Raw genomic sequence first — 27,735 nt, 5'->3', positions numbered from 1 at the left:
GTCTCACAATATCTGGCACACTAGTAAAAAGACTGTGACACTTAGCTTAGGTTTCTGTCAAACAAATAGAAAGTATCCAACAAAGAAACAAAAACTCTGTCAAATTGTTCCGTGTGAATGAATAAACCAAGTGTCTCTGTCTCACCAGTCCTTTAAAACAACAAGTGGTTCTGGATCTCAACTGCCAAGGTTTCCACTAACGAGTCTCTAACTCCAGATAAGAGCTTCCATCACAGCGCAAACAGTTCCAGCCTTGGTGCATCTTGCTTTACAGGTAAAACCAACCAGACTCCTTTAAACCCTTGGACACTGGCTTCTACAGGACTGCTCCATGGATACTGTTAATAACTGGCCTAATAAAGGTTCCATGTTCTAGTTATTCCTAATAACCTGGGATTCCAAATAATTGCCTTAGAGGGGCAAGTCCCTAACCCAACTTGTAACTGCTTCCCATAGTTTAATTCTCTTCTCCTCGCTTCTGAACCTCAGATACTCCACATAGCCTACTGTCTAATTTGACTGCCCTATCTTTGCCTGTTTGAGTCATCTTCTAGGTTTTTTCAACTGGACCCTTCATGCCATGCTTTTATTTGCTAAATATATTATATTGTAGTCCACATCCTGTTTTTAAACTTTTTACATGCTATCTTTCAGTGCATTTGTATTACCATGTACGATTCTCTTAACTGTTAGTGCTAATGTTGATTTGTGTTTGCATAGTTACTTTAAAATAAAGTCTAACTGCCACTTTTGGCAGATGTCTTTGTTGATTTAGAAAGTCACGATTTCCTTTTTTTTTTTTTTTGTTTATGTCGATATGCATTTTACTTCAATGGCTGGCTGGTTCTCTTTCCACAAGGGTTATAAGGAATTTTATCACTATGAGAACCAGCCATTGACCGACTGGATAATACAATCCAAAATGTCACCTTCCCTATAAAGTATGTGTGATCACTGAATAAGAATATATAAATTGCAGAGAGACTGTTGAAGTTGGTATATCACAGGATACTTTTACACTTAGTCATGGTATGCTGCCATTTTGGAATTCATACAAAAAATGTCTGCCTTCTTAGTATTGGTCTTCACTTTTCTGATCATGCTCATGATAAGAGTTTGCTATGGATTTCTTCTTACCTAAATAATCCAAGCTGAGAAAGATGACTAAAATCCATTGTGTCAAAAGCAGATTCATTTGTTTGTCTGTCTTAATATGATTTTTTTTTCTCAAAAGGGCTTTGATTTTTTTTTTACTTTCTTTATGAGTTTCAGTTTTAATGCACTTGAATTATCATTTCTATTAAACTACCTGATAGGACACATTACTGACAATAAAAAAATAAATAAATAAAAAAAATGGTTGCAGTTGTGTTACAACCATGCATGAATGGTACTTTAAAGACAAAGTCTATGCTTAGCTGGAGATGTGAATGTGGGAGAGCATCATTTATGTTGTTTTTATATTGCATCCCTTTATTGACTGTATTCCGATTTTATGAATGTAAGCTACAGATAACAGCAGATTCATGTGTTTATACTGTATTATGATCTGAGGTACCAACATAAAAAGAATAAAGTAAGTACAGGTAAAAAAAGAAAAAAATTACCTTGAGTTTAAATTCCAGTTCTGCCTTGTATCCAGTTTTTTGACATTCGATAGTAACACAACCTCCTAGTTCCATGGTCATTGTACCATATAAAATTCCTAGGACATAAAATAGGATATGTGACTAAATAAATCTGGAATGTGAGGAATGAACAGTACTGGCATTTTGCCATGCAAAGTAATTGTTTACAGTGTATAGCACAACAAAATACCTTTATTAGTTCTTAAAATGGTGGTAAACCAGTTTAAAGAAGCAGTGGCAAGCTTTAATTACATTACAAACAAGAATGATGATATTATTAAGCAAATATATCCTCCTCCCTATCTGAGTGAGACAGTAGAGTCTCCTTTAACCACAGTTCCTGCAAAGAACTAATATAACATACTTTTGAGATCTAACTAAATTGTTGTTGGCTGTTTATTTATCCAGAAGGGTATCTTACCTTTTGTGTGACAGCCAAGTGCCTGGACAAGAGCACTGGGCTGGAAAGGATATTTATTGAATAAGATTGTTATGTTGAGGGTTTGCCCTTTGCCCTGAGGTAAAGATTGCCCTTGCTCTTGACCTGGATGATTATGTTAATTCTGGGGATGAAGGTAACAAAACACTTTGTACCATGAAAGTTGATATAATAACAGGTCTTGCATTAGCATGAATTTTCTGAAGGATATGAAATCTGAAACTCAAATATCTGCCATTATTTTCTGACTTCAGCCCCAATGATTTGCCATTGATTTTGCAAACCATAATTTCATAGGAAACAGCCCAAAAATATGAGATAAAAATCTGGACATTCTGTGAAAATCTGGACAGTTGAGAGGTATGTGTGCTGTAACTGTTTGAGGCAGTTGCCCTCCTTAGAAAAAAGCCATTTCGTAAGGCAAGTAGATTACTTTGTGTGTGTGTGTTTTTTTTAAACAGGCACTTAAAAAAGGAATAATTATTCCTTAAAAATAATAATCCTGTTTTCTTAACATATTTATGCCAGCCTGAGAGGTTTCTGAGGACAATTAATAACTTTTCTACTCTTTAGTGCCTCCTCGTCTTCCTTATAAAGTGGATTATTGCTTTTCCCTTGGTCTAAATGGGATTAACATTGCTCTGCTCATTTTATGCATCACCTGAATGAAACTTCAAGTTGTGGGTTTTCAAGAATCTTCTGGATTAGTAGTGCATCTAATTATACACACTTGGTACTGCAGTTCCCCTTAATACAAAATATCAATGCAGATAAAGAATGCTAACCCACCTACTTGGCTCATTGGTATATCTTCTGGGTAAACTGTACATCTACAACAGGTAGTCCAAGCAGTCCCTATCTGTCCACAAAATCTGTGTTTCTGTATCTAATTTGCCTTCACTGATAGGTACCAGTCTCCTCTTTCAAGTGGTGTGGAGAACATTCTTAACAAGACCATTTCTATTGCATGTCGGCGCAGTGGTGTAGTGATAGCATTGTCGCTTCACAGCAAGAGGTTCTCTGGTTTGATTCTTGGCTTGGGTGCCTTCTGTACAGAGTCTGCATACCCTCCCTGCGTTCATGTGGGTTTCCTCTGGATACTCCGGTTTCCTCCCAAATTATAAAGACATGCATCTAGAGCATTTCTCCCCGGGCCTCCGTTGAAAATTGGCTTTGTTCAAACTCGGACTTTCCCTGTAAACAAATGTTAAATAAATAAATTGAATAAATATCTGCTCTATCACTTTTTTTTTTTTGTTTTTGCGACTGACATGCCTTCAGCACTAGCATAGTTTAAAAGGTAACGTATTTCTTAAGAGTGAATTAAAACATTATGAATTCCTTTCATAAACTTCATTATTTTGTATTTTAATGTTCAGCAACACTAATTTTATGCGGTTGTTATCCTTGCAATGCAAAGAATCTAATTATTACCTTTTATAGCATTAAGCAGTTGTCATTGTTTAGACTGGGTGGCACAGTGGTGTTGCAGTTAGTGTTGCCACCTCACAGCAAGAGGTTCTCTGTTTCAATTCTTGGCTGGGGGTGCCTTCTGTGCTGAGTCTGCATATCCTCCCTGTGTTTGTGTGGGTTTCCTCCTACATTCCAAAGACATGCAATAGGTGGACTGGACACTCTAAACTGGCACTAGGCCTGAGTGCACATGCGGATGTGTGTGGTGTACCCCCCCAAGGAGGGTTGGGTCTTAGTCTAGGAACCTGAGCCCGTAAAACCTGTAACTGCTACAGAAATGAGTGCTGAAAGGTGCTCATTGCCTGATGTACCACATGGTGCATAAATGGGAAAGACTGAGAGATTGTTTAGATTAAGAGACTATAGATGAGCTAATTTCCAAAACTGTGGATGTCATATAAACTTTGATAAGTGAATTCTTATTCAGTTTTGGTTATTATTTTTTTCCTGCCTGGTAAGTTTCAGTGACCATACAGAAAGGCCTTAATTTTGCACTTTTGTTAGTTAATCCTTATAGACTAGGCCCTTCTTTAATTACAAATAAATAAAAATGATATACTTATCTTAGTGACAGATCTGGATGAACAGGTCCATACTTATTAACAGCAGGACTAATGCCATCAAGCATTAGGACATTAGGCATCTAAAACTTTCTCAGACTACTAATTCCCTCCCCTTTACCCACAAAGCTCTGCCTGGGACCTTTATGTCCAGATCAATTTCAATTTAAGTGCGTATGTTTTAACTGATGTTGAAAGTGAAGAATTTAAAAAAGGTTTTGTTTCATTTACTTGGAAAGAGCCAAGTTGGCCAACACTTTAATTGAACTAAAATTATTTATAAGAGAGTTGAACTTGAGCTACTTCTTAAACAGTTGGCCTTTATATTACTAAGATACACACATTTAAAATGAATTTCTTAAACCAAATTATTTCATCCTGTGAAAAAAATATAAAAAACAGCATTGTGTGATATTAAGAAAGCTTATAACAATATTGATAAGGTTTTGCTTGGATTCTTGCAGTGTAACAGATTTCTTTGAATTTCTATATTATTTTGCAAGTAAATAAACCAGTTATACATAAAACTCACAAGTCTACCATGAAACCTCTTTCAGGCCAGTTTTGTCAGCCAGTGGTTTCAAAAACTGAATGATTATCAATCCTAACTGACAAGTTACTTAACAGGATAGTACGGCTCAGTAGATATTACATTACAAATTCATGGAACTTATTGAATGTTTTGAAGGAGTTTCAGTTTGATTATAGCTGTTGGCTGGCTACATTAAACATCAAAGATCTTTAATACAATTCTACCATGCGATATAGCTCTTGATATGGCTAGGCAATAGATAAACAAAATGCAGTTTGTCAATATTGCGTTAAATACAGATCTGATGTTAATTTTCATTTGATCCTCAACTAATGGGTTCGGGTTCGATCCTCGGACCCAACCTGGCCACTACTAAAGCTTGTGGTAGCCTAAAAGCTCTTGAGTTCCTCCCTACCCACAATGCACCAATCCCAACATACCTTGGATCTTGTTTGCTGCTTTCGTGAAGTAGATGTGGTTATCAAAGCTTTTATGTGAAAGATGCCTTTGCTTTATCAAAAACCTACAAATGTTTCATTTTCTTACCATTGTTGGTATTTGGTACTATTATATCCTTTATTTCTTATAAAACTTTTTACAACTCTCTAAGTAATCTCTCATACCATTGTTAGTACTTCTTTTTTTCACCTCCCTTTAACTATTAAAAAAATGTTTTTTGTATCTTTTGATAGTGTTTTTCTTCTTATTACAATGTCAGAGAAAGGCCCCTCAGGATTTAAGAAATGACTGAAAGGTGGTCATAAGCTCCCCCTGTCAGATGCATATAATTGATGTGTATTGTCTAGACCCAGAAAAATTAGTGTAGACTTTCTATATGCAGAAACTTTAATCCACGAGCAGTAGCTGATAAAAAAAAAAAAACAAGTTGATTTTAAAAGGCTTAGTACCATCTGCCTTTTCTGAAGCAATTACTAAGGATCAATACCCCAAATCAAAGCATAAGAAGACTTAAAGAAGTCCCCTAGACTGTCCAGATCCTCTATGCTGTCCTCGATGGAACCTCCAAAAAAGAAGTTTAGGTCGGATCAGGAGGCTTCTACTTCAAAGCGATGTCAGAATCACCAAAGACCTCCCAACGCCTCCTCCAAGGACCCATATTCTCCTACTATTGACCTGGTGTCATCCAGGGTTCCATCTCCATTTATGGAAAGAAGACATTCCAAATCTCCTTTGGTAGCCTCCTCTCATTTTCCAGGACTCTCACTGAAGCAGATGTGGATTGGATGATGAGGAAATTTCTCTCAGCACAAACACAGATGGGTGTTCTTCTGGCTTCTACCCCTTTGGGTCAGGAAGCCTTGGCCCATTCTACCCATCCACTACCAGCTCCTTCTATGATCTGGCTGAATGTTTCAGAGGTTTTAGACCTGAGTTTGCTCAGACCATCTACAATGGATTCGAGGATATTTTTATCTTTGTCTGTGAGGGTTTCTATGGGTGCTCTGGCTCTGATGAGTTTGTAGCCGGATGACTCTTGGAGCTGTAGTGTCCCTGCTGGATCCGAGGTGTTGGAGTTGACTCTGAAGTTGTCATAGCTGTCTCAGTCTTTCGCAACTTTGGCAATGGACAGCTCAGCTCCAACCTCCACCTCAACTAGAATACCTTTGGTGCAGATGGAGCTGATGGGGCAGAAGCATGTCTTCCCAGGACATTGTGCCTTTGAGGTAGGGGAGAGAGTTTTCTCTGATTTGGCAGGACAAACAGTCTCTCCCTCCCTTGATCAACCCTCAGGATCTCATTTGTCTTTGCACCTTGACCCTCAACATTCAAATCCACAGGTTCAGCCAACCCAAACCATCCTGGCTACTAATCTGGGTACCATCATTTCTTCCTATACTTCTCCAGAGCATCCCACCAAAACATTACTCAGAAGAGAAAGTGAGAATGGAGGCACTTGGATTCCTTGCTGGGATCTGTAACTGATGATACCGACTTGGAAGAAGGGGGGAAGGATATCCAAGATCACTACCTAAAAACATATCTTTTGGAGACATCCTAGAGATCTGTAAACAAAGAGGTGGATGGTCCTCCCACAAGCCTTCTCCAGAGGAATCTGTATTCCTGCAGGTGTTGGGTCTGGCCAATTTACCTCTTGGGTAACTTCACCTGCTGATGAGCTCATTGACCTGATCATTAAGTGGGGGTGGAAGAAGCCTGACATGGTTGCATCTATCCCCAAGAGACTAGATAGGATTCTGGCACCACCTGATGAAGGGAGTTTTGGAGTAAGCGAGTATCTGTGGATGCTATGGTCATGGTGTTGGCCACCAAGAAGGAAATTGTGGAAAGGAGTTCCACTGTCCATCTCCCTAACAAGGAGTCTAAGGGTTTGTACAGGTTTGGGAAGCATGTCTATGCTTCAGCGACCTTCGCTCTCAGGTCACTGAACTACCTGACACATTTTACTACACTACAAAGAGATCTGATAAAGGAACCCTCAAAATCTCTTTCAGGGACCACTACTGCTGAGACTCAGGCTTCTGTGGCCTCACAGCTGGTGACCTTACAATCCATTTCAAAGTCATCTCTGAGGCTTATCTCTTATGCAGCTGAGGGTACCTCAAGAGTGGGCTCAGGCATTTCCATTAGGATACATGCCTGGATGCTTTTGTGCGATTTTGTGCAGCCCTTCAAATCTTCTTTCATTAATGCCCCCTTTGACAGAACTTCTTTACTTGGACCCAAAGTGAAGGACATACTCTCTATCTGCGAGATAGATGTAAAGACCCTCTCTGCTGTAGGAATTCATTTTTGACTTCTCAAAGGGCCTTCTCTAGGAACCACATGGAAACAGTTCTCCCAGAGGCAGAAGGGGGAACTCTAATGGAAGATGCTGCCCTCACAGCAGAGGTGGTCCACAAAACCAAGGGTCTAGAGATTCCTTCTCTGACAAACCCTACCAGTGCTCCTGAATGGAGACCCAATTGCCCCCCTCTGGAGGAAATTGGGAATCATTTATCCCTGTACCAAAGAAGCTGGTTAGATATCACAAAAGACACCTGGGTGAAGAAGATCCTTTCCAGAGGTTATATAATTCCCTTTTTCCTTCTACCTCCATCCTTAAGAAAATTTTCTGATGTTCCACCCAATCTGAGGAAAGCAGCAGCACTAGAAATACAAAAGCTGCTCGAAAAAAAGAGTCATCCAAGAGGCTTCACCAGACCAGATAGAATCTGGAATTTACTCGAGATTCCTTTTAGTGCCAAAGAAAACAGAGGACTGGTGACCAATTTTGGATCTTAGCAACTTGAACAAGTCAGTTTGACACAAAGTTTTGGATGGTCACAGTTCAGTCCATTGTTCCCTTTTTGGGCAAGGATAGCTGGATGTGTTTGACAGACCTTAAAGATGCATACTATCACATAAAAATGAACAGACAGTCCAGAAGATATTTAGGCTTCTGGCTGGGAGCCAGTCATTACCAGTTCAGGGCCCTGTCCTTTGGTCGAACCACAGCCCCCACAGTGTTCACCAAATGCATGGCAGTGGAAGCAGCTCACTTGATACTGCAGGGATTCTGAGTGTTTACATATCTAGACAAGTGGCTCATCACTGCCCCAATCAGGCATCTACTGATAAGAGTGAGAGATCAGGTACTCCAAACATGCTCCCTTCTAGGAATCACAATAAACTACAACCAATCCCAATTAGAACAATCTCAAATACTGGAGATTATAAGAACAGTTTTCAACACAGTATCTGTAACAGCTTTGCTTCCTCTAGCAAGAGTACAAACAATAAGATTTCAGGTCAAGAAAATTCTTCACAGTACAAAAATTTCAGCCCGGTCGATTCTTCAAGCCTTCGGGTCAATGTCAGCTGCCAAAACTTTAGCCCCCCCCCCGGCAAGATTTCATATGAGAATTCTTCAGCAGATGCTAGCAACACAATGGTCAGTTCTTTATCAATGAATGTCAGCTCAAGTAATGATCACTCAAGCATGCAAGAGATACCTCATTCTCCCTCCACCCTCGGCCGTAGCGACTGTGGACACATCCCTGATCGGGTGGGGAGGGCACTTCTTCAGGAAAACAGTCCAAGGCACCTGGGTCCCCCAAAGAGGCCAATTTGCAATTTCCTAGAGATGAGAGCGGTGCTCTTAGCATTGTAGGCCTTTCAGAATGCTCTCCCTTTAGGGACAACTGCAGTTCAGACAGACAACATGTCAGTAGTCTGGTACATCAACAAACAAGGAGGAAAAAGGTCTTACTCCTTGTGTTGAGTAGCACTCAGAGTGTGGCAATGGGCAGTCTCATCCAACTACTTTCTAATAGCAATGCACATTCTGGAAAAGTCCACCATGACAGCAGACAAATGATCCCCCCTGTGGGGGAATCACAGAGGGATGCTGTATTACATGATTGCCCCCTCCCCCAATCTCCTCTATGCTTATTCCCTGACTCACTTGATCCCGCAATTTTTGCAGAAAGCTGCCCAGCTGAAGAGCAAGGTCATCCTCATTGCACCTTACTGGGCTCGACACACACACACACACACACACACACACACACACACACACACACACACACACACACACACACACACACACATGCTCACAGTCATGCTTGTCCATTCATAACCCTGCAGACAAGGACAATGCTACACACGCGCGTGCGCACACACACACACACACACACACACACACACACACACACACACACACACACAGACACGCACACAGTCATCCTAGTCCATTCATAACCCTGTAGACATGGACACAATGCTACACACACACACACACACACACACACACACACACACACACACACACACACACACACACACACACACACACACACACACACACACACACACACACACACACACACACACACACACACACACACACACACACACACACACACACACAGACATCTGCCTACAACATTCAAATGGACTCATGGACACACACACCTATTCAATCCTCCACAGACATCCACTCTGTCCATCCCCCACCGAACCCCTGTAGTAACTAGCTAGGCAGATGCATACACAGACACACACACACACACACACACACACACACACACACACACACACACACACACACACACACACACACACACACACAAACACACACACACACACACACACACACACACACACACACACACACACACACACACACACACACACAAGCACACAGTCATCCTAGTCCATTCATAACCCTGCAGACATGGACACAATGCTATACACACACACGCACACATACACAACCTCCACCTCTACCACCTCTTTTCTGAACTTCGCTAAACTTAGCAGTAACACTGATTCTTCCATTGACTAGAATGGGTGACCTCAGCATTTTGGTTGTGTTAATTTTCATGGCAGGCCATGCTAATTTATGCATCCAGGTGATTCCCTGTATGTGCTACCCTGAAAGGGTGAATTCAATAAAATCACCTTAATATCTGGCAAAACCAGTAAGCTGAGACAGGCATGCTGGCACATGGCAATACCAGTGCCTACAGATCGGTCTGAACCATCACTAGTCTTGTCTGAGGAGACAACTAGTGACTGGTGCATTTTGTTAATTATCGTTTGTTAGAACTGAAGCTTATGTGATATAGAGTTTATGGAACCTAAGGAAAATGTGGAGCGTTTACAAACACACTTCCCAAAATGATCCATAGGCCTAGGCTTGTTGCTAATTGGATGACCTGCAGAGATCTGTAGAGCTGGAGCTTTTTTTAGGAATATTGCTGCAACTAATGAATCAGGCTTTATAGTCTATGATCAGCAGTTCCAATCCTTAGTGAGAAACAAATCCTCTCATTTTTCATAGCACACAAAGCATAGTTTTAGGGTTGTCGCAAGACGTATTGGTGGATAACTTCAACATCTTCAGTGATGCTGGCATAACCAAAGACCGTACGCTTTCCAGCAATCTCATCTGTGGGAAGATACTGGGCCTGTGGACTATTTTCCCCTTTGCCCGATCATACATAAAAATCTCTTAAATTTGGGGTTATTAGTGGTGGTGGGGATAATGGGGAATCAGGATTGGTCAAGTCTTCAGCATTAGGCACCGGGGACTTGATGGGCAAGTCTGTGTTCTTTTCATGCATGTGTGTTTTCTGACTTTTCTGAGTCTGAGGAAGAAGACAATGCACAAATCTGTTCTGATGTCATGATGAAGTAGTGTACAGACCCTGGACTAGAAGGAGGGTCACTAGTTCACCCAGAAGGTAATCCGATGTTTGACCAGGAACTGACATCTGAAATACAGCAGTGTGAATATCATTTTCAGTTCTGACATTGTTTTCAAAACCAATAGTACTGCAACTGATCACCAAAAGCAAATTATTTAGAGAACCGTACCTTTACTGAGATCGGCCTTGAGCCAGCCTTCAGTGTCAGGCCCAACAGGCTCCCTGACACAGATAGAGTTGACACCAGTGGCATCAATAACAGTTGATTAGTTAACAGTTAAGTTACTGATGCTGAAGTCTGCAATCTTGAAATTGGGATCATACTTGGCATTGAACAATCAAGTCAACATCAAAACTGAATGGACTGATATTGGCATCCTTGTTATTACTGCTGATATCATGGGCATTTCAAGGAAACCTATAGGAAGATGGAAAAATGGAGAAGAGGCCTCTATCTTATGTGGAAGCTGATGTGGCTGACACCTCACATATCTTTTGTTAAACTCATAGAATAGCTCCTACAAACATGTCATACTCAAGTTAAGGTGGAGGCAGTGGAGAAAGTCTTGCAGAAGCCAGTTTAGAGATATCTATCTGTGATACTTTTTTGTCAGCTAAAGAAGTTAAACTAAGAGACTTAGTCACAACTCCTAAAGCCACTGTACGAACCACTTCCTCAGTTCTTCAGTTTTAAGCTGTTGATCTAGAGTGGAATATCTCTGTCAGGCGTTGCTTTAAACTTCTCTTTTGAGACATGGGTGAGTCTAAAGTGGATTCTGTGATTACTGGCTTTGAGGTTGACGGTTTCGGCTCTGAAGTATCCTTGATAAATTTTTATGGCATCTCATGGTACCAGGGTTGAAGGTCAGACAAATTTCACATTTGTGAATTTTATGCTGTTCCCTCAGAAAAGGAGGAATCTTGCACCCAGTTAAAAAAAGAAAAAAGAAATAAAATTAGGCAAAACAGCGATGCTGGAATATAGAACTGTAAAGTCAAAGAAACAGCAGCTGCTGTACATGGGAGATGAAAAATGGCAATGGCCTAATGAGGGGAGCTAGAAGGGAAACAAAACTACAAAAATAATCCAGAAGGGAATAATATAAATTAGACGTTGAATCTAAAAAAGGTGCTAGAAAGCAGAATAAATAGTAAGAACCAAGAATACCACTGTACTCACAAACCACTGAGATTTTTCTCACAAAAATTACAGTAGTAGCTCAATGCTGTCTTTTGTTTTTATTTGTTGCACTGTGGGAAAAGAGATCAGGAGAAGAATACCTCAGGTGTTCCTACTTTTCTGAGTCTTACTTAATTTAAACTGAAAGCAAAACTTATGTTGCACAGCCAGTTATGACATACTGGGATGTTGACTAAACCAACAATTTTTACATGGAGACATTTTTAGACTCAATGAAATGCTACATGACAAAAGGTAACTTTACCAAGTAAGGGAAAGACAGGTTTTGTGTCTAAAAAAGCACTGCTTGGAAATGTTTTATATTTGGTTTGAGGTTCTGGGGAGAATTTTTTAACACAATGTGGTTTGCCAAAGTTTGGATTGGTCTGTTATAATAGACCCTTAGCAATTACAGTAGATGCTCATAGAGGATTTAAAGAGGGACCTGTTCTTTTCAATGGATTTTTACAATTTTACAAGAGATTGCACTTAATTTATAACAATTTCAAGCATGGTATATAATTGTGAGGTAAATGAATAGCAGTCAGAAGCATACCCATCTTCTGGATAAATCATTAAATTCAAGGTCCCATCTTACTAAATTGGTGTTAACTCAGATAAATGCTAAAATGGCATTTACTGAAGAAAATATGGGAATTTTCCAAGTATCCTGGCCAAAGTTTCCCTTGTCTGTATAAATGCCACCTAGGGTCTCCCCTAAAAAGAGGCCAAGGGGCCAGTAATACTAGTCTGGTCAGCCAAATAAAATGAACATCCAAAGAACAGATTTTGTTGCTAATGGATGGTATGTAGCAGGGGTCTAACCAAGACTTAATCAACTGTACATGAGGTTACAAAATGTATCTTTCCCAAGTGAAGCCCCATGGGGTCCACTGACAAGATTATCAGAGACCCTTTGGTTAACACAGACATGCCAAATGAGCATCCATTAAGCAATGAAGGTAGTCATATTAATCAGGGATGTGCACAGAGAATACTCTACCAGTGGGGTATGGGAGGCTTTCCCTCTTCACCCTGCAGTTCTGCTGGAATCCCCATTTGCTGTATAAGTCTGGATCAAACAGGCTTTGATGAGTTGGTCAACAATAAAACATATATCACACAGTGTTTGACATTTACAAGTAAATAACAAAAGACAGAGACAGATAAACTAGATAAGTAGGTAAATAAAATCATATTTCTTCTTTTCTTTCACTTTCTCATCACCATAGGAATAGCCCAATGGCTCCCCTTGCTAATTCCCATCATTTTGCCTTTCAGAGGCAAGAGACGGACTTTCCTGGACTTAGAGTGACCCTTAGCATCCTTTTAGTGCCATTCAATGAAACTTACCAGCTCATTTCTTTTCCAGGCAGGAGAGAGTTGAACATGAGGGAATGTGACAAATGATGGTCTTGTAGTGACCCTAGCCTAAAACACATCCTTCAAGACAGATTGCAGACTACATGACTACTGACTGGCTTGGTAAAAGCAAGCATGTATGCCTCCATAAATCTCAACTCAGCAATTCACACACCACTTGACCTCTTCCGTGAGGGATCATCTACCTACTGGTAGGTGTCTCTAAAGTGGTGGGTCTTACCACGTTCCTCTCCCTAGGATGCGGACCTGGTATTAGCCACTTAAGTATGCTTAAAAACACCAGCTGTATCTCTGAACATTATTTTTAAACTAGATACATCTTTATTGAATTATCACTTATAACATAGGCAATCATTTATTTATTTAGATGAATGAAAGGAAGCCATGTTAACATATTTCAGTTGCAAACATTATACATTACATATAATCTTCTATCCCAGTCATTGCCAGTCAATTGTTAGATAGCTCATTCAACTCTTGCCTTCCATTAATTCTCATTCCTCCTGCAAGACATTATTCTGCATGTATTCTTCCCACAATTCCCATTTTTTTATGGAATTTGCTCCTACCCATTTCTAAAGATCCTGCATTCATTTATTTTATCTGTTACTACATTACTACTTCTAATACACTTGGTTTAGACTTTGATTTCCATTTTCTAGTAATTGCTTTTTGGTAGCCACCAGAATGAATCATCAATGCCTTGCTATGTCTAGGCAATTCTGTTTCTGTATCACAGCTCAAAAAATAATTTCCTTAGTAACACCAATTTGCTTACCCCATATTTCTGACAGTATTCTGCAGGGATTTTTTAAAGAATGCCAACTCATTAGACTCCCAAAATTATGTTCCCAATTACCTCTTTCTCCCAATCACACCTCCAACATGTGCAATCTACCTGAGGAAAAATTCTTTGGAGTCTGCATGGGGAATAGAAATATCTATACAACCTCTAAGCAAGGATTAAATCTTTTAGACTTTGTTGCACATTTAGAAGCCATACATATATCCTCCCATTGTTTCTTTGCAAATTGCTTATCCAGTCTTTCCTCCCAATCCTTTCTAACCTCCTCAGATTGATTCCTATAGTTATCATGCAATAATTTAAATTCCTTACTAACGTACCTCTGAACATTACTGAATGTATTATTGACAGGATAAAATCTATTCTGTTGTTTTTCTGTGAAAACTGATTTCTGTGTATTTCATATGACTTACATAGTACAGTGCATATCATGTTTTGAATTACTGTGTAGAAATTATAAATATAACTTCTAGCTCTTTAACATAAGAAGGATGTCACACATATAGTAATATGTGAATATAGTTTATATTTCTTTAATGGACGGGATTCCTACTTGGTATAATGAGGCATATGATCTTGCACCTCTCTAATGTCATGATTTCTGTGGGATACCACTAATTTGTTCTTAAACCTTTGCTAGACTCCAGCTAAAACTGGAAACTATTTTGAGAAGTTTTAAGTCAACAGTGCAAACATTTTAGAAGTCCCTAATGTGGGGCCTTTTTCCTATTGACTTTTGTTTTGTTTTGTTAATAACTCTGGAGGAAAAGTTGAAAGTTGTGGGTTTATAGTAAACCCGGGCTGTGCCTACACAAGGGCTGTTGGGATCAGTGTAGTAAATAAACATAAATAAGCTTCTCAGTGAATGCCTTTCATATCCCCTGCTTCTTAATTCATAGTGACAGTTCATATTCAGAGTTCTGTTATTCAGTCCTCACTCAGGATCATTAAAAAGGGATCATACTTGAAGTATACTGGCAATTTAAATTAAGGACAGGAAATTAAAAATGAGGGTATTTCACCATCTACATTACATATATCTTTCTTATGGCTGCACAACAGGCAATAGCACATAGCTAACATTTTACTAAAGAAAAAAATGCATGGCTCTGGCCAGTGTAAAGCACTACTACAGCCAGTAAAACTATTTGGATCTATGGATAGAAAACAGAAAATTTACCCCAGGATTGACCCTGTACTACTAATTGAGAGAGGCAGCTCTTAAATGCTTTATCCCATGTATGAGTCCCCTCAAATTATCTATGGTATGATGCTAGTTATTCTCATTAGGAGAAGTATATAATTATTGGCCATGGATGTATAAGGCTAGTCTCTAACTAAAAGGGAAATAGGCTAGGCTAAAAATTCCCTGCAAGGGCATCTAGCCTAATACTTTCCAATGAACCTATGTAAGAATGTAAGCATACTTAGTACAAAATAGACTTCAGTGCTCCTATAGACAGAAACTGTCAAAACAGGGGTCATGGTTTGCAGACATTCAGGGAGAGAGCATTCAGAAAGCACTAGGTATCATTCATACAGTCCATAAAATGGGAAATGCCATTATCTGTTTACATAAATCTGATACGACTGTGACTGAATTACAGCAGCAGTGTCTGGATGGTTATTAAATGATGAAAGAAGAAGTGATTAGAAAACAAAAACAGAAACTTTACTAAGATCTTGGGTCATGAAAAGCTAAAATTAGGAAGAAAGCATGTCATGGCTAAAACGTTATAGTCTTAGCTCATGAGAAATACAAGGCAACTAGGACCAGAGGGCGCATGTGCCTTACCAATAACCATCAACATGCTCTTCCAGCCCTTTCAATGCATGTAAGGCCTTTAAGTCCAGGACTGTATTTGAGGACCACCCATCCAATTTTCTGAGCTTTGTTTGAAGTTATACAGGAAACTGCACTGCTAAACATGCAAGGGGAGTCTCTATCCAGAGTAAGGTTAGGGCTGGTTGATGAGCACCTCTTTCTCCATTTAGTTTTTTTTTTGTTTCCTGATACAGATTCAGCTGTCTTGTACTAATGCTGGTTGTACCATATGACACATCATGAAAAAGGAGATCTCAGATAATGGAATCCCTGAGGGCTCAGAAAGCAAGGCATAGGTATCCATAAAGAGTCTATATAACACTGAGTACAGAGAGAGTGACTCCAGCTTTTCATTATAGTTAAGATTTTAAGACCCAGGATTCTTTTTGTTAGGAGCCTATATAGTCTTTTGAGTTTCTTGATATTCCTAGTGAGATTTATGCTACTTGGTGTGTTACATTCTATAACAGGTCTGAACACTGTGGAGTACAGATGAACAATAACTTCCTTAGTTTTGGAAGACATACCTTTGGTGACTGTGATATATATAAGGATTGCCTGACTACAATCACTAAATGGTGATCAAAGGAGAGGAAGCCATTTACCCATGTGCCTAGGTCTCTGATGATAGACTTATTGGAGAGTGAGAAGTCATTGATCTAGTAGATGATAGCAATTTGTAATTAATTGAAGAAGAAGACGCTACTGCATTTCTATGCATTTAGTTTGAACCCATTCTCAGTGCACCATTGTTTAATGCACACATGTTCCACCTGAAGGGAATTTGTTTCATTTGTTGATATGACAATTAGACACAACTTGCAATCATCTGTGAGCTTAGTCAGCCAGATATCATTGTTGTCAGTGCTGAGATCAGTGAAATAATTGCCAAAAAGGAGGAGGCCCAATATGGATCCATGAGTGACACCACTGATACCTTTTCTTAACTGAGGAGGCATCAACCCCCCCCCCCCGAAACAACATGCACTCTGTCCTTGATCCAGTTCCATTTTAGCAATTAGGTACATATGTTTAAGGCTGTTAAATTGTTTACAATCCCACTGTGTGGTAAGGTATGAAATGCTTTTGCCAGACCCAGGTAGGCAGCATGAATAGTGTGACGACTGTCTGTAGCCTATACGATCTTTTCAAAGAAGTTCATAATAATGAGGAGGTATGCCCTTAACAAATCTGAGCTGTTGTGGACTGATTAAATTCTTAAATGTTCTGGTTATGAGGTCAGTGATGAGTGTTCCATGCCTTCTCAGACAAGACTAGTAAGGCTGCTGAGTCTATAGTTGCTTGGGTCGATGGTGGGGAAAACCTTCATAAAGGGGCATCTCTACAGCAGTCAATGGCTCACTGCTGTAGAGATGCACCAGTCAATGGCACACTGCTGTGCAAACCCTCATAAAGTGGCATCTCTACAGCAGTGTGCCACTGACTGGGGACATAACCTGTGGCAAGGCTTAGGTTGAGCAACTTAAGGAGACAATTAACAAGGGCCTGACTGACAGTGTTTATAAGATAATGCACAATGTTGCTGGGATCCACCAAAGAAGTATTACTAGTCTTGGAGACCACTTTAAGGTATGGGGGGAACAGGTGGTACCATTATAGATTAGCTCTGAGCACTGACATGAAATATTCCTTATACTTTAATGTAGCTGTCGAAGGACTTGTAATTATCTTTAGCCTCGGAAGCAAGCCTATGTTTAATGGAGGGTTTACTAGCCTTTATAGCCACCTTCAGTTTCTCAGTCAGTCATTTTATATTCTTATAGTGATGAGAGTTTCTGGCTTCACAAGGTAATCTAAGCAGCTTCTTAATTCTGTAAAATTTATAGATATCTACTGACCACCACGGGGGGTCATTATTGAATTTGAAGCTATATTTAACCCTGGTGGGGAAAGCCCTATCAAAGTATTTATCTAAATGAATATAAAAATCCTTTCGTAGTTAGCTACATTTTCTGTTTTCATTTTGGGGTTAGCATGGGAGAACTTTGTGATTTTATCATACAATTGTAAAAGGTTAGCTTTTTTGAAGTCTCTAAAGAGGGTGATATTGGTAGCCATGGGTGAGGATGTTCTGAGGGTGAAGGTAACCATTTGGTGATCAGACTTAACAACTGAGGGACCAACCATGGGCAGTGAGCAAGCTGGAGCTAAGATTGTGAGAATTAGGTCAAGGATATTACCATTCCTGGTGGGGTTATGGACAATTTGACACAGGGAATTAGCATTCACCCAATGTAAGGAATGCTGTGCATACTCAACACTTGAAGTATAAGTACTCCAGCATGTGGAGGGGTAGTTGAAGTCGCAAAGAGTTGGAGATCCATATTTAATAGCGTGTTTTCTAAACATTCTAGAGACATACTTTGATTATATGAGGCAGTAGAGGGGGACATGTAACAAGCTATAAGCTGAAGAACTGACTTACCTAGTATGACCTGGAACTCAATGAGCTCACTTGGGGGGGTCACTTGGAGGGTCACTGGGCTATCATTTGTTAGGGATGAAATCCATGATAAAAACTGAGACACTGTCACCATTTCCAGGGGACCTGAAGGCAGGTACATGAAAAATACCTCACTTAATACACAAACATGGACTCGTTCCAGGTGCAGAAGTGCTTCCAGATCAGGCAGTTTGTTATTTATACTCTGGTATGGAGAAGGGCTACCTTGATGTTGTCTAATTAATTATTTGATTTGTTGGTTAGGCTGAGATGTTCATTAGATGAACTCTACTATAATAAGGCATAATGGGGTTAGCCAAGGATTTGGCCAGTATGTGGAAGCCGTTGAATGAGAGATGTAGACCATCCTTGGCAAAGCAAGCATGACTGTTGAACATTTCATCCCAGGGAGACAGATACTGGATCCCCTAGAAAGATAAGCTACATAGACAGTTATTGAAAGCAGTTATCTTTTCTATGAATCTGGACATCATTTTTGGTGAGGGGGGAGGATACCACTCAAGACCAGAGTCTAATCCTTGAAGGAAGCAAGTGTAGCAAGCTCTGTTAAGTAATTCTGCATGTCTTTTATGACTTTTCATACCAGATTATTCAATCCAGCATGAACTATGATCATATCATAGTAATGTTTACTCGAGGTAAGGGTTTTAATGGCTATTGAAATATCAGCAGTCTTGGCTCTGGAGAATAGCTAACTGTATCTCAGTTCAAAGTGATGAGTATGGAATCAGTGTGCCTACAATGGTGTCACCAAATACTAGGATGTTTCCAGAAGATGATTTATTTTTGTAGACTCAGGGGTCCTTTCTTGTTTGTGACAGGCTGATAAAGGTGTTCATGTAGTAGATGTATTTGGGAGGTTGTTGATGCCTACTCTTACAAGTTCTAGCAAGCTTAGATAGTGATTTCTTAATGCCATCAGCATATGATTGTTTAGCACTAATAGTATGAGTTTGTTGAATTTGTATGAGGAGGTGAAACAGTATGATGCCCCCAGCATGTGCTGGATCTTGAGAGGGCTGCCTCCAAATCAGCTATGTGTTCACACCTCTCATGATAGAATCAAGTTGATTGAGAAAGAGCTCCTTTTCAGTGTGTACGTATCAGTTATTACACTGCCTTAGGATATCAAATGGTAGAAGGCTGGCACTGGAAAGGAATGCAGACTGCTGTCTCTCCTTGGTGGCTGGTGGTATTATTTATGGGATCTCTGGGGAAGACTGTGTGGAAAGTAAGGAGGGACATAGATTATGCTGTCAATATGAGTCTGTAGGAGACAGCATCTTACAGAACTGCATGGCAGGCAGCAAGTCTATGCAGGTCTGCGCAGGTCAGCTCAAACTGTTAAAAGTCAGGCCTGGCTAGTTGCAGTCACCAAAAGGATGAAAAAAGAAGTAATTTTTCCATCGATGATTAAGGAAAACTTCAGTTGCGCACACGATCCACTATTCAGTTACAACTATGTTGGTGCACTCATTACAGCTGAGCACAGTGGGTCTCAGTATAAATAAAGCAAATGGTAAAATGTAAAGACCAAATAAAAAACTACTGTAATTTAACCACTTACTGCTAGGTTACTCAGAAACAGCAGCATTCAGTGTACTATCGCTGACTCAATCCCCACTGCTTCAAGAAGGTCCCACTGCACTAGGCCTGAGCCAAGCCTGATGCAAACAATGCAAACAGTGAAATTAAGTGGACAAAACAGTCAAAACAACAGAATTTTGGCAGGATTAGCTAAACAGATTTAATTGCAGGACAGACATTGCAGAAAAAATGTAAAACAGCTTCCCTAAATTAAATATGGACAATTACATATTCGAAGCAGCTTTTTAATGCTTTCAGTAGGAGCAGACCAGTGCAGCTTCCTGAAGCCTTTGTTAAAAGACAGTATGGGGTTACTGTAAACAGGGGGGGGGGTGTAAGTGTGTAGGCCTCTTTGACAGTTTTGACTTGAAAACATTGTACTAAATGATAGATTATTGGATAATAAATCAGACTTCAGAGTAAAATGGGAAGAAATATTACAGACTGAAGGGAAAGGAAGAAGAAAAGAAGAACCGTATATGAAATGTAAATTAAGTGTGCTACACATTTAATCACTGCGAATTTCCATCGGCTTTAGGTGAACTCAGTATCACAGGGTCAGGTAGCCACACACACACACACACACACACACACACACACACACACACACACACACACACACACACACACACACACACACACACACACACACACACACACACCGGTGTACATACATACAAAAATAACTTAGAATACATCACACATGAAAAGTCCTTTTGCATACTTCATTTGAAGTTCTGCATAGAACTAAACTGAAATTTAATGTGTTTCAGTTCTCAGTAACTCTGATCCTTTGCTTTTGACTGATACTACATGTTAAATTTCATTTACATATTTAATTTGTTGACCAGGTAAAAGGAGTGTCTAAAGACCTTTTTGCTCTTAACTTGGATCAAAGTAATTTAGATCAAAGTATGAAAAAATGCAGACTAAAGGCTACTTGTAGTTTTGTTGTTGACAACTGGATAAATAATCTCATTAGTCTAAATACTGAATAAACATTACCAAAAGCAGGTAAACATTTCAACTGCTGACTGATTCTTTTCTAAGAGATTCAACTGTAATTCAGGAAGGAAGATAACAAATGGTACCGGAAATGAATGTGGTCACAACTATTCATCATAAGTGGGATCCTGATAATAGATCGGCACACTGAAACATGTCTTTAGACTTGTTTGAATGTACAGGTTAAGTCATTTACCTTTACAGTGAGCATATGGCATTGTGAGCGTATATTCTTCATCCCTGGTAAGAAAAGTTAATCGTGCTTTCCCGTCTAGTATTGCTGATAGTGAGTTACCTGCCACAAGAGAGAAAAAACATACTTTTATTTCATGATTCTGAAAATACTGAAAACATCCAGAATAATTTTCAAAATAATGTAAGTGCTGGTCTTAATTTTGATGGGCAGTCTGGGATAACATTTGCTGTTTACAGCTGAATAATCAGTATTTATATGTTAGGTACCCTGCACACCCGTTTAATCTGCTTTGTGTATGATACATCCCTGGATGTTCAGTTGGTGGGACAGGTGTAGTACTGAAGTGATTAACTGAGAAGCTGTAGCAATCTGCTTTGATTAGCAGAAAAATATTATCTAGGCCCCCCCCCCTCTGCTCACCACTGTTCTAGGAAAGTGAAATAGGCTGCATTACATGTTCTTGAACATTCTTTTCAAAACATGTCCATAGACTTTAACAGATAGTTAAATGATTATGTACTCTGATAATGTAACATCTTATAATGTCAGTATTTTAAACATAAAGCGAAAGGTAGTATAGGAGTAGAATGCAGTAATAATCTACACCTACTGTTCTTTGAATCCACAAAAAGCACAGCATTCCCTACATATATACATATTTCAACACACTTAAATGCATTAAAGTGAACATTAGCAAATCCATTTACCCACAAAGGACATAAAGGCATGCAAATGTAACACAGAATTTTATTATATCTGTCAAATAACTAACCTAAATGCAAATACAAGCCACCCTGGTAGACCCCTGATATTAATAGTTTGCACAAGAAAAGAAAGAAAATCATGTTGAGATGTAAGAGGGAATGTGCACAACAGAGCAATAAACCTCTCATTAGTCTAAACAAGTAAATTAGGGAACTAGTCAAGTCTCTGAAAGAAGTCTTTGAGGTTCCCAGAGACTACCCTGTCTATGGAACAGGCTCCCCATCCATGTGAAGCAGAGCTCCTCCCAATCCAATTCAAGTGCAACTTGGACAATTGGTTGGGAAACTGGAAATTCATCCCTGGTTTGGCACCCATATGGCTCTGACACAAACAGGTAACCTGTAAATGGTTCATCTTCCAGGTCCATGCTTACACTTATAAAGGATATCAGAACTCGTCAGAGATTTGGGATGCATGCCTAGGCTTAAAAAGGCCCTTGTAGTCATTAGCCTAGTAAACACCTATGAACCTATGAACATATAAAATAGCCTCCAAAGTTAAGGATAACCATAAGGTATTTTTCAGTTATGTCTGCAGTCATAAGGGCAACACTCAACAATGTGTGGAAGTAGTTGTAGATGGCATCACCTATACTCGGCCGGAAGACATAGCAAATCTGCTGGCAGACAAATTCAGTTCAAATTTCACCTCCCCATCACCCCCTAGTTCTTCCCCAAGAAATACGCTCCACCACTTCATTGCCAATTATTACCAAAGAACAGGTTGCCACTGCACTCTCTAAAGCTAAGAACACAGCTTCAATGGGGCCTGACAATATACCAGATTGGTTCTTAAACAGCTTAAATCAGGATGTATCAGGCCCATTAGGATCCCTATTTAACCACAGCCTCTGGACTGGCTTTGTCATGACAGAGTGGAAGACAACATCAGCCACCTCTCTTCATAAAGAGGGACCATCTACTGACCTGGAAAATTACAGACCCATAAGTTTGATTAGCCTTATATGTAAGACCATAGACAGAATAAGTATGGACCTGATAAATAATGACAAAAGAAACCTCCAAACACTGGACCCTGACTAAATTTGGCTTTGTTAAGGGCAGGTCATGTCTACTGAATCTGGTAGATTTCCTTGAGAATGTCATTAAGGTCATGGACGAGGGTAAAACAGTACATATCACCTACCTCAACCAGAACAAGGCATTTCACACAATTCCCCACTCAGGTATTATAAATAAACTTGCAAAACTGGGCATAAATACTTAAGTTACCAGATGGACAGCCAATTGGCTCACTGACAGGACACATGTGGTTAAAGTGGGTGAATCTAGATCTAGCAAAAGGCCAGTTACTAGTGGTGTGCCACAGGGCTCAGTGCTGGGACCACTCCAATATACTATTCTTAAGTCAAGGCAAATGTGGAAGGCCTCTGGTTGACAAAGTTTGCAAATGACTGCAAGTTGGGGCAATCAGTGAATCCCTTAATGATGCAGATATCCTTCAGGAGGGTCTAGATCTGACAAATGATTGCTGACAGAACCATTGGATAAAAATAAATGCAAAAAAATGCATTATTATACCCTTTTAGAAGTCAAATACCCCTGCAAATTATAACATCAGTATAACATCCCTTACAGTAGACTCAGAGGTGAGGAATCTAGGTACACAGATAGATAATAGCCAGTACTTTGACCGACATGTATCCACAGTAATCAGGAAATACTTTTATGTGATACAACTTATAAGTAAAGGTATAGCATCCATATCCAGGGAATTTATAGTCCTGCTGTACTCAGCCTTCATGAGATCAATAATCAAGTATTGTGCACCATTTGGTATGTACTTGACTAGGCACTTACAGCAGCTGGAGTGACCTCAGAGGTTCTCCACAAAGAAAATACAGGGTGTAAGCAACATGAACTATGCGGATTGACAAAGCCCTATCCCTTTATTCTGTTTCCTACCCACTATTAAGGAGTGACCTATGACTAACCTACAAGGCACTCACATATCCAGTGCTGATGGAGCTGCTGCACATCCACAAGTCAAACAGCATGAGGGTCACCCAATCTAGGGATCTAAACTTAGTCAGAGACTCAAACAAAACATGCTGGAGAGACAGATAGGTGTCACAGAGAATGCCCCTTCTTTGGAAAAGGCTTCCTATTCACATTAAGCTGAGCCCTTCCCTGGCCCTGTTCAAATGCAGTTTGGATCAATGGATGGGGACTCATAAATTCACACCTGGGGTAGAGCTTACGTCCCTTATAGGCAGGTTCAGTCTGTAAGATACTCAATGCACAGGCATAAATCTAGCCATCGTCTTCCCCTTAGGGGACATATATTGGGTGAAATTTAGTTATATTTGTTAGGTTTGTAAGGGCCCTTAAGATATTAATCTAGTAATCTCCTGTGAACTCGTGAACCTATAATCAACTGACAACTTTCACTGAATGCAGATTGATCAAAAAAAAAAAGAACTTTGGAGGTAATTTTTTTGCAGTGTGGGGCAAACCCACTGAAGTTCAATGTACCTATCATAAGGTAGCACAACAGTGGAGAATAAAGAAAACTCCACTGTTGGTGAAGGGTGTTTCACCCAAAGTTATTTAATTGCTAATTACTTGCTGAAAGTTCTAGCAATTGAATGACACTATATCATAAGGCACAGGCTAAGTCACTGTTGGAATTTGGAGGCACAACATTTCTAAACTAAGTAGAATGCAAAAGCCAGTAGTACGAACAAAATTATTCACTGTAACATTATTTAGGGTTCAGACTGCTGCAGTTACTCTCTGTGCAATAGTCCTCAACAGGGGGAGATGGCCTTTTTAAGTTCAGTCCCAAGGTCACTCTTTTTTTCCCCAATAAACATCTTTATTAAATTACCAGTACGACACAGGCAATCTTATTATTTATTATTTATATTTTTGCTTTTGTTAACCAGGAAAGTGCGCTGGGTGGAAATGAGTCCATTGTCAGTGGAGGCCCGAGGAGAAAAGCTCCAAAAAAAAAAAAAAAAACAATGTACATAATTAAGAGATTATTTAGTGAGTTAATAACAGCATTAAAGAATATACAAGAGTAATAACAGCATTTAACAATATATAATAGAATAATATAGGATATTCCAAAGGCCAATCTTGACAAAACAGTAAATGAACATCTTCCTAAACTTTATAGTATTGATCAGACAGATCAACACACTGCTTCTTTGTAAGTGATCCTGCTTACAGCAACTGTTTAAGATGGGCCTAAAAATATCTAGACCTATCTGAACATGGATTCACACCTCACCACTAAGCTATGCTCACTTAATGACATTTTCACAGGCTGATATCCTAACCCTTGGGCTGGTGCAGATCCTTCAATGTCCAGCATCTCTTTATGGAACTATCCAGCCTTTTCCTGTTGTATGAAATACTCAAATGATAGCCTTTAGCTACCACTTTCAGGACATAAAACTTGTATGTTCTTAGGGGTATTAAAAATAGCCATTCATGTAGTGATCAGATTACAATTATTTTCATGAAGCTTTTCATTCAACACTGTGTTTAAAAAAATAAGTAGACTGCAAACTTCATTTTTTTACAATTTTAAAATGCCTAAACACTGCACAAATAAAATAAAAAAAACAATGAATATATAAAGTCAAAGTCAAACATCCATGACAACATACTTACATCAGAGACATTTCCAGAAAAAGATGATAATTAAATAACTGTACTTAGATTTACCAGAGGGTTTGCATAAATCATCCTGAAAAAAAAAGATATGGAATAGAACCTCTGAAAGAAGTAGTAATCTCATATGCCCTAATCAGGGAAGGTAGTTGTCAACAACACTTGAATCAGACACACAATAGGATATTTGCACAGTGTTCCAAACCTGGCTCCAAGGACAAGTAGTAGGCCACCATCTGATGACCTAAGAAAGTAAACAGGGATAGAGGACATTAACGCCTACTTTAAGCAGATGGAGCATATGGTTTACAGGGCTTGACAGGTAAATAATAAGATCTTAAATATAGATGTAACTGCTATAAACACCAACCCAGAACATAAAACACAGGAGTGTTGTGACAAAACATGGAAGACCCAGTTATAACAGTGACTACAGAGTAGTGGACATGCTGCAACTGAGTGAGACAGGTAACCAGGTGATCCAGGTATAGAACACTGCAGTAGTCAAGATGTGAAAGAACCAATGAGTGAACAGCTCTTGTGAAAATAGCAGAAGGATTCAAATGTTTGATCCAGGTGATATTCTTCAGATAAAAATAAGATGATTTGATAACAGCTAACAAACGGGCCTATAAAGTCAGTGCAATGTCAAATACTATCCACAGACCTTATTTGTCTTACTTTGATGTAAAGAGAAAGAGGGTGAGAAAGAGAGACATGATCTGCTAATGGTGAATGGTACCACAAAAAAAATAGCCTCATTTTTTTGGAGTGCTCTTAAGTCAGCTATTTACTATTTCTCATCTAGCCAAGGATGGTATCCAAAGTCTTCCAAATTAATAAAAGTAGACATCTGGTCCTGAGAAAAGGATAGGGTTCAACAGAATCTTATCCAAACATGAATATGGACTTATGTGACCTTACTTGAACAGGCTTAAAAGCAATGTAAATACTGTGAACAAAATGAAAGTCAAAATGGAATGTTTCAGCACTCAAATTTCCCAAGAGTAACACTTCCTGAAGAATTAACTACAGAAATCAACCTTTGGAAATTACCTGAGAGGTAACAGGAAAACCACTCAAGTAAACTAGTGTCAAGTCTCAGAAGGATCCCAAGATCCAAATTTACTTTGCATAGGGAGGTTTAAACCTAGGGACATATGTTACATTATTTTAATGGTATGTCCCTAAGGAAGTCAGAATTTATACTAATACACTGCACTTCAGTACAAGCCCTGCACAAGTAAACTGCACTGTGACTGTGTGATAGGGCAGGAAGACAGCTGAACACATACAATGCTTATATGCTGGCAGTTTTGTGTCAAGAAACATGAATCGGCCAAGTAGCAATTATAAAAGTGGGCCCAACTGTGGAGTGAAAACTGTGCAAGTACACACAGCTGTACAGTGAAATACATACACAGACATGCAAGATACAGTTCATTGAGTCACTATGTACCACTGCAATGTGTGATCTCACAAGTAGAGAAAACATGAACATAACCTGATTTATATGTGTATAAAGCAGTGTTTGTAGCAGCTGGGTTGTGCATGCTGCTGTGTTCCTCACCAAGACAGCAACAACTGCCATACAAAGATAAGTAGCCATATAGTATTTACAGCTGCATGGTTATGGCACCCACATATGTGGACATCTGTTGAAGGCATAAACGGAAAAGAAAGGGGTGTATAACCATACCTATTAAAAGGAAAGAGCAAGCAGAGGAATACACAAAAGTGCAGCATATATGAGAGTGCAGAATGGGGGGAAGGAGGGCAACATATTTTGTGGGGATAGTGCTCAGTTTTCTTCTTTACATATAGAGAAGGGAAGGGGCAAAAGGTTAAGCAGGACTGGAATGGAGGTTCAGATAATGTGCAAGGAAGCAGATGGACAAACACAGATCAGTGCATGCTGAAGAGGAAGTACACACACTAGGATGGTGAGACATGGGCTGGACAAAGGCAAACTGAGGGTAGATAAATGGTCATAGGGAGTGTTAGACAATGAACATGGTATGGGGCAGGAGGCAAGAGAAGAGAGCACATGTGGGT

At 39.5% G+C, this 27,735-nt stretch overlaps 1 protein-coding gene across 10 annotated transcripts in view; it reads right to left on the bottom strand.

Moving 5' to 3' along the window:
* The window catches only part of OSBPL5 (oxysterol binding protein like 5), a 1,550,034-nt gene that overhangs the window by 285,740 nt on the left and 1,236,559 nt on the right, over window positions 1–27,735 (bottom strand). For all 10 annotated transcript variants that reach the window (XM_044059004.1, XM_044058998.1, XM_044059002.1 and 7 more), the window contains 2 exons: window positions 21,272–21,370; window positions 1,608–1,705 (listed from right to left, as the gene is read on the bottom strand). In XM_044059004.1, coding sequence (XP_043914939.1) covers window positions 1,608–1,705; window positions 21,272–21,370 — 197 coding nt within the window. The remainder of the gene's footprint in view (window positions 1–1,607; window positions 1,706–21,271; window positions 21,371–27,735) is intronic.

This window comes from Protopterus annectens, chromosome 17.part0 (assembly GCF_019279795.1).
Source record: "Protopterus annectens isolate FY-2018-M chromosome 17.part0, PAN1.0, whole genome shotgun sequence".
Lineage (NCBI taxonomy): Eukaryota > Metazoa > Chordata > Ceratodontiformes > Protopteridae > Protopterus > Protopterus annectens.
Note: the sequence above shows the minus strand (reverse complement) of the source record. Positions and strands in the feature narration are given on the sequence as shown.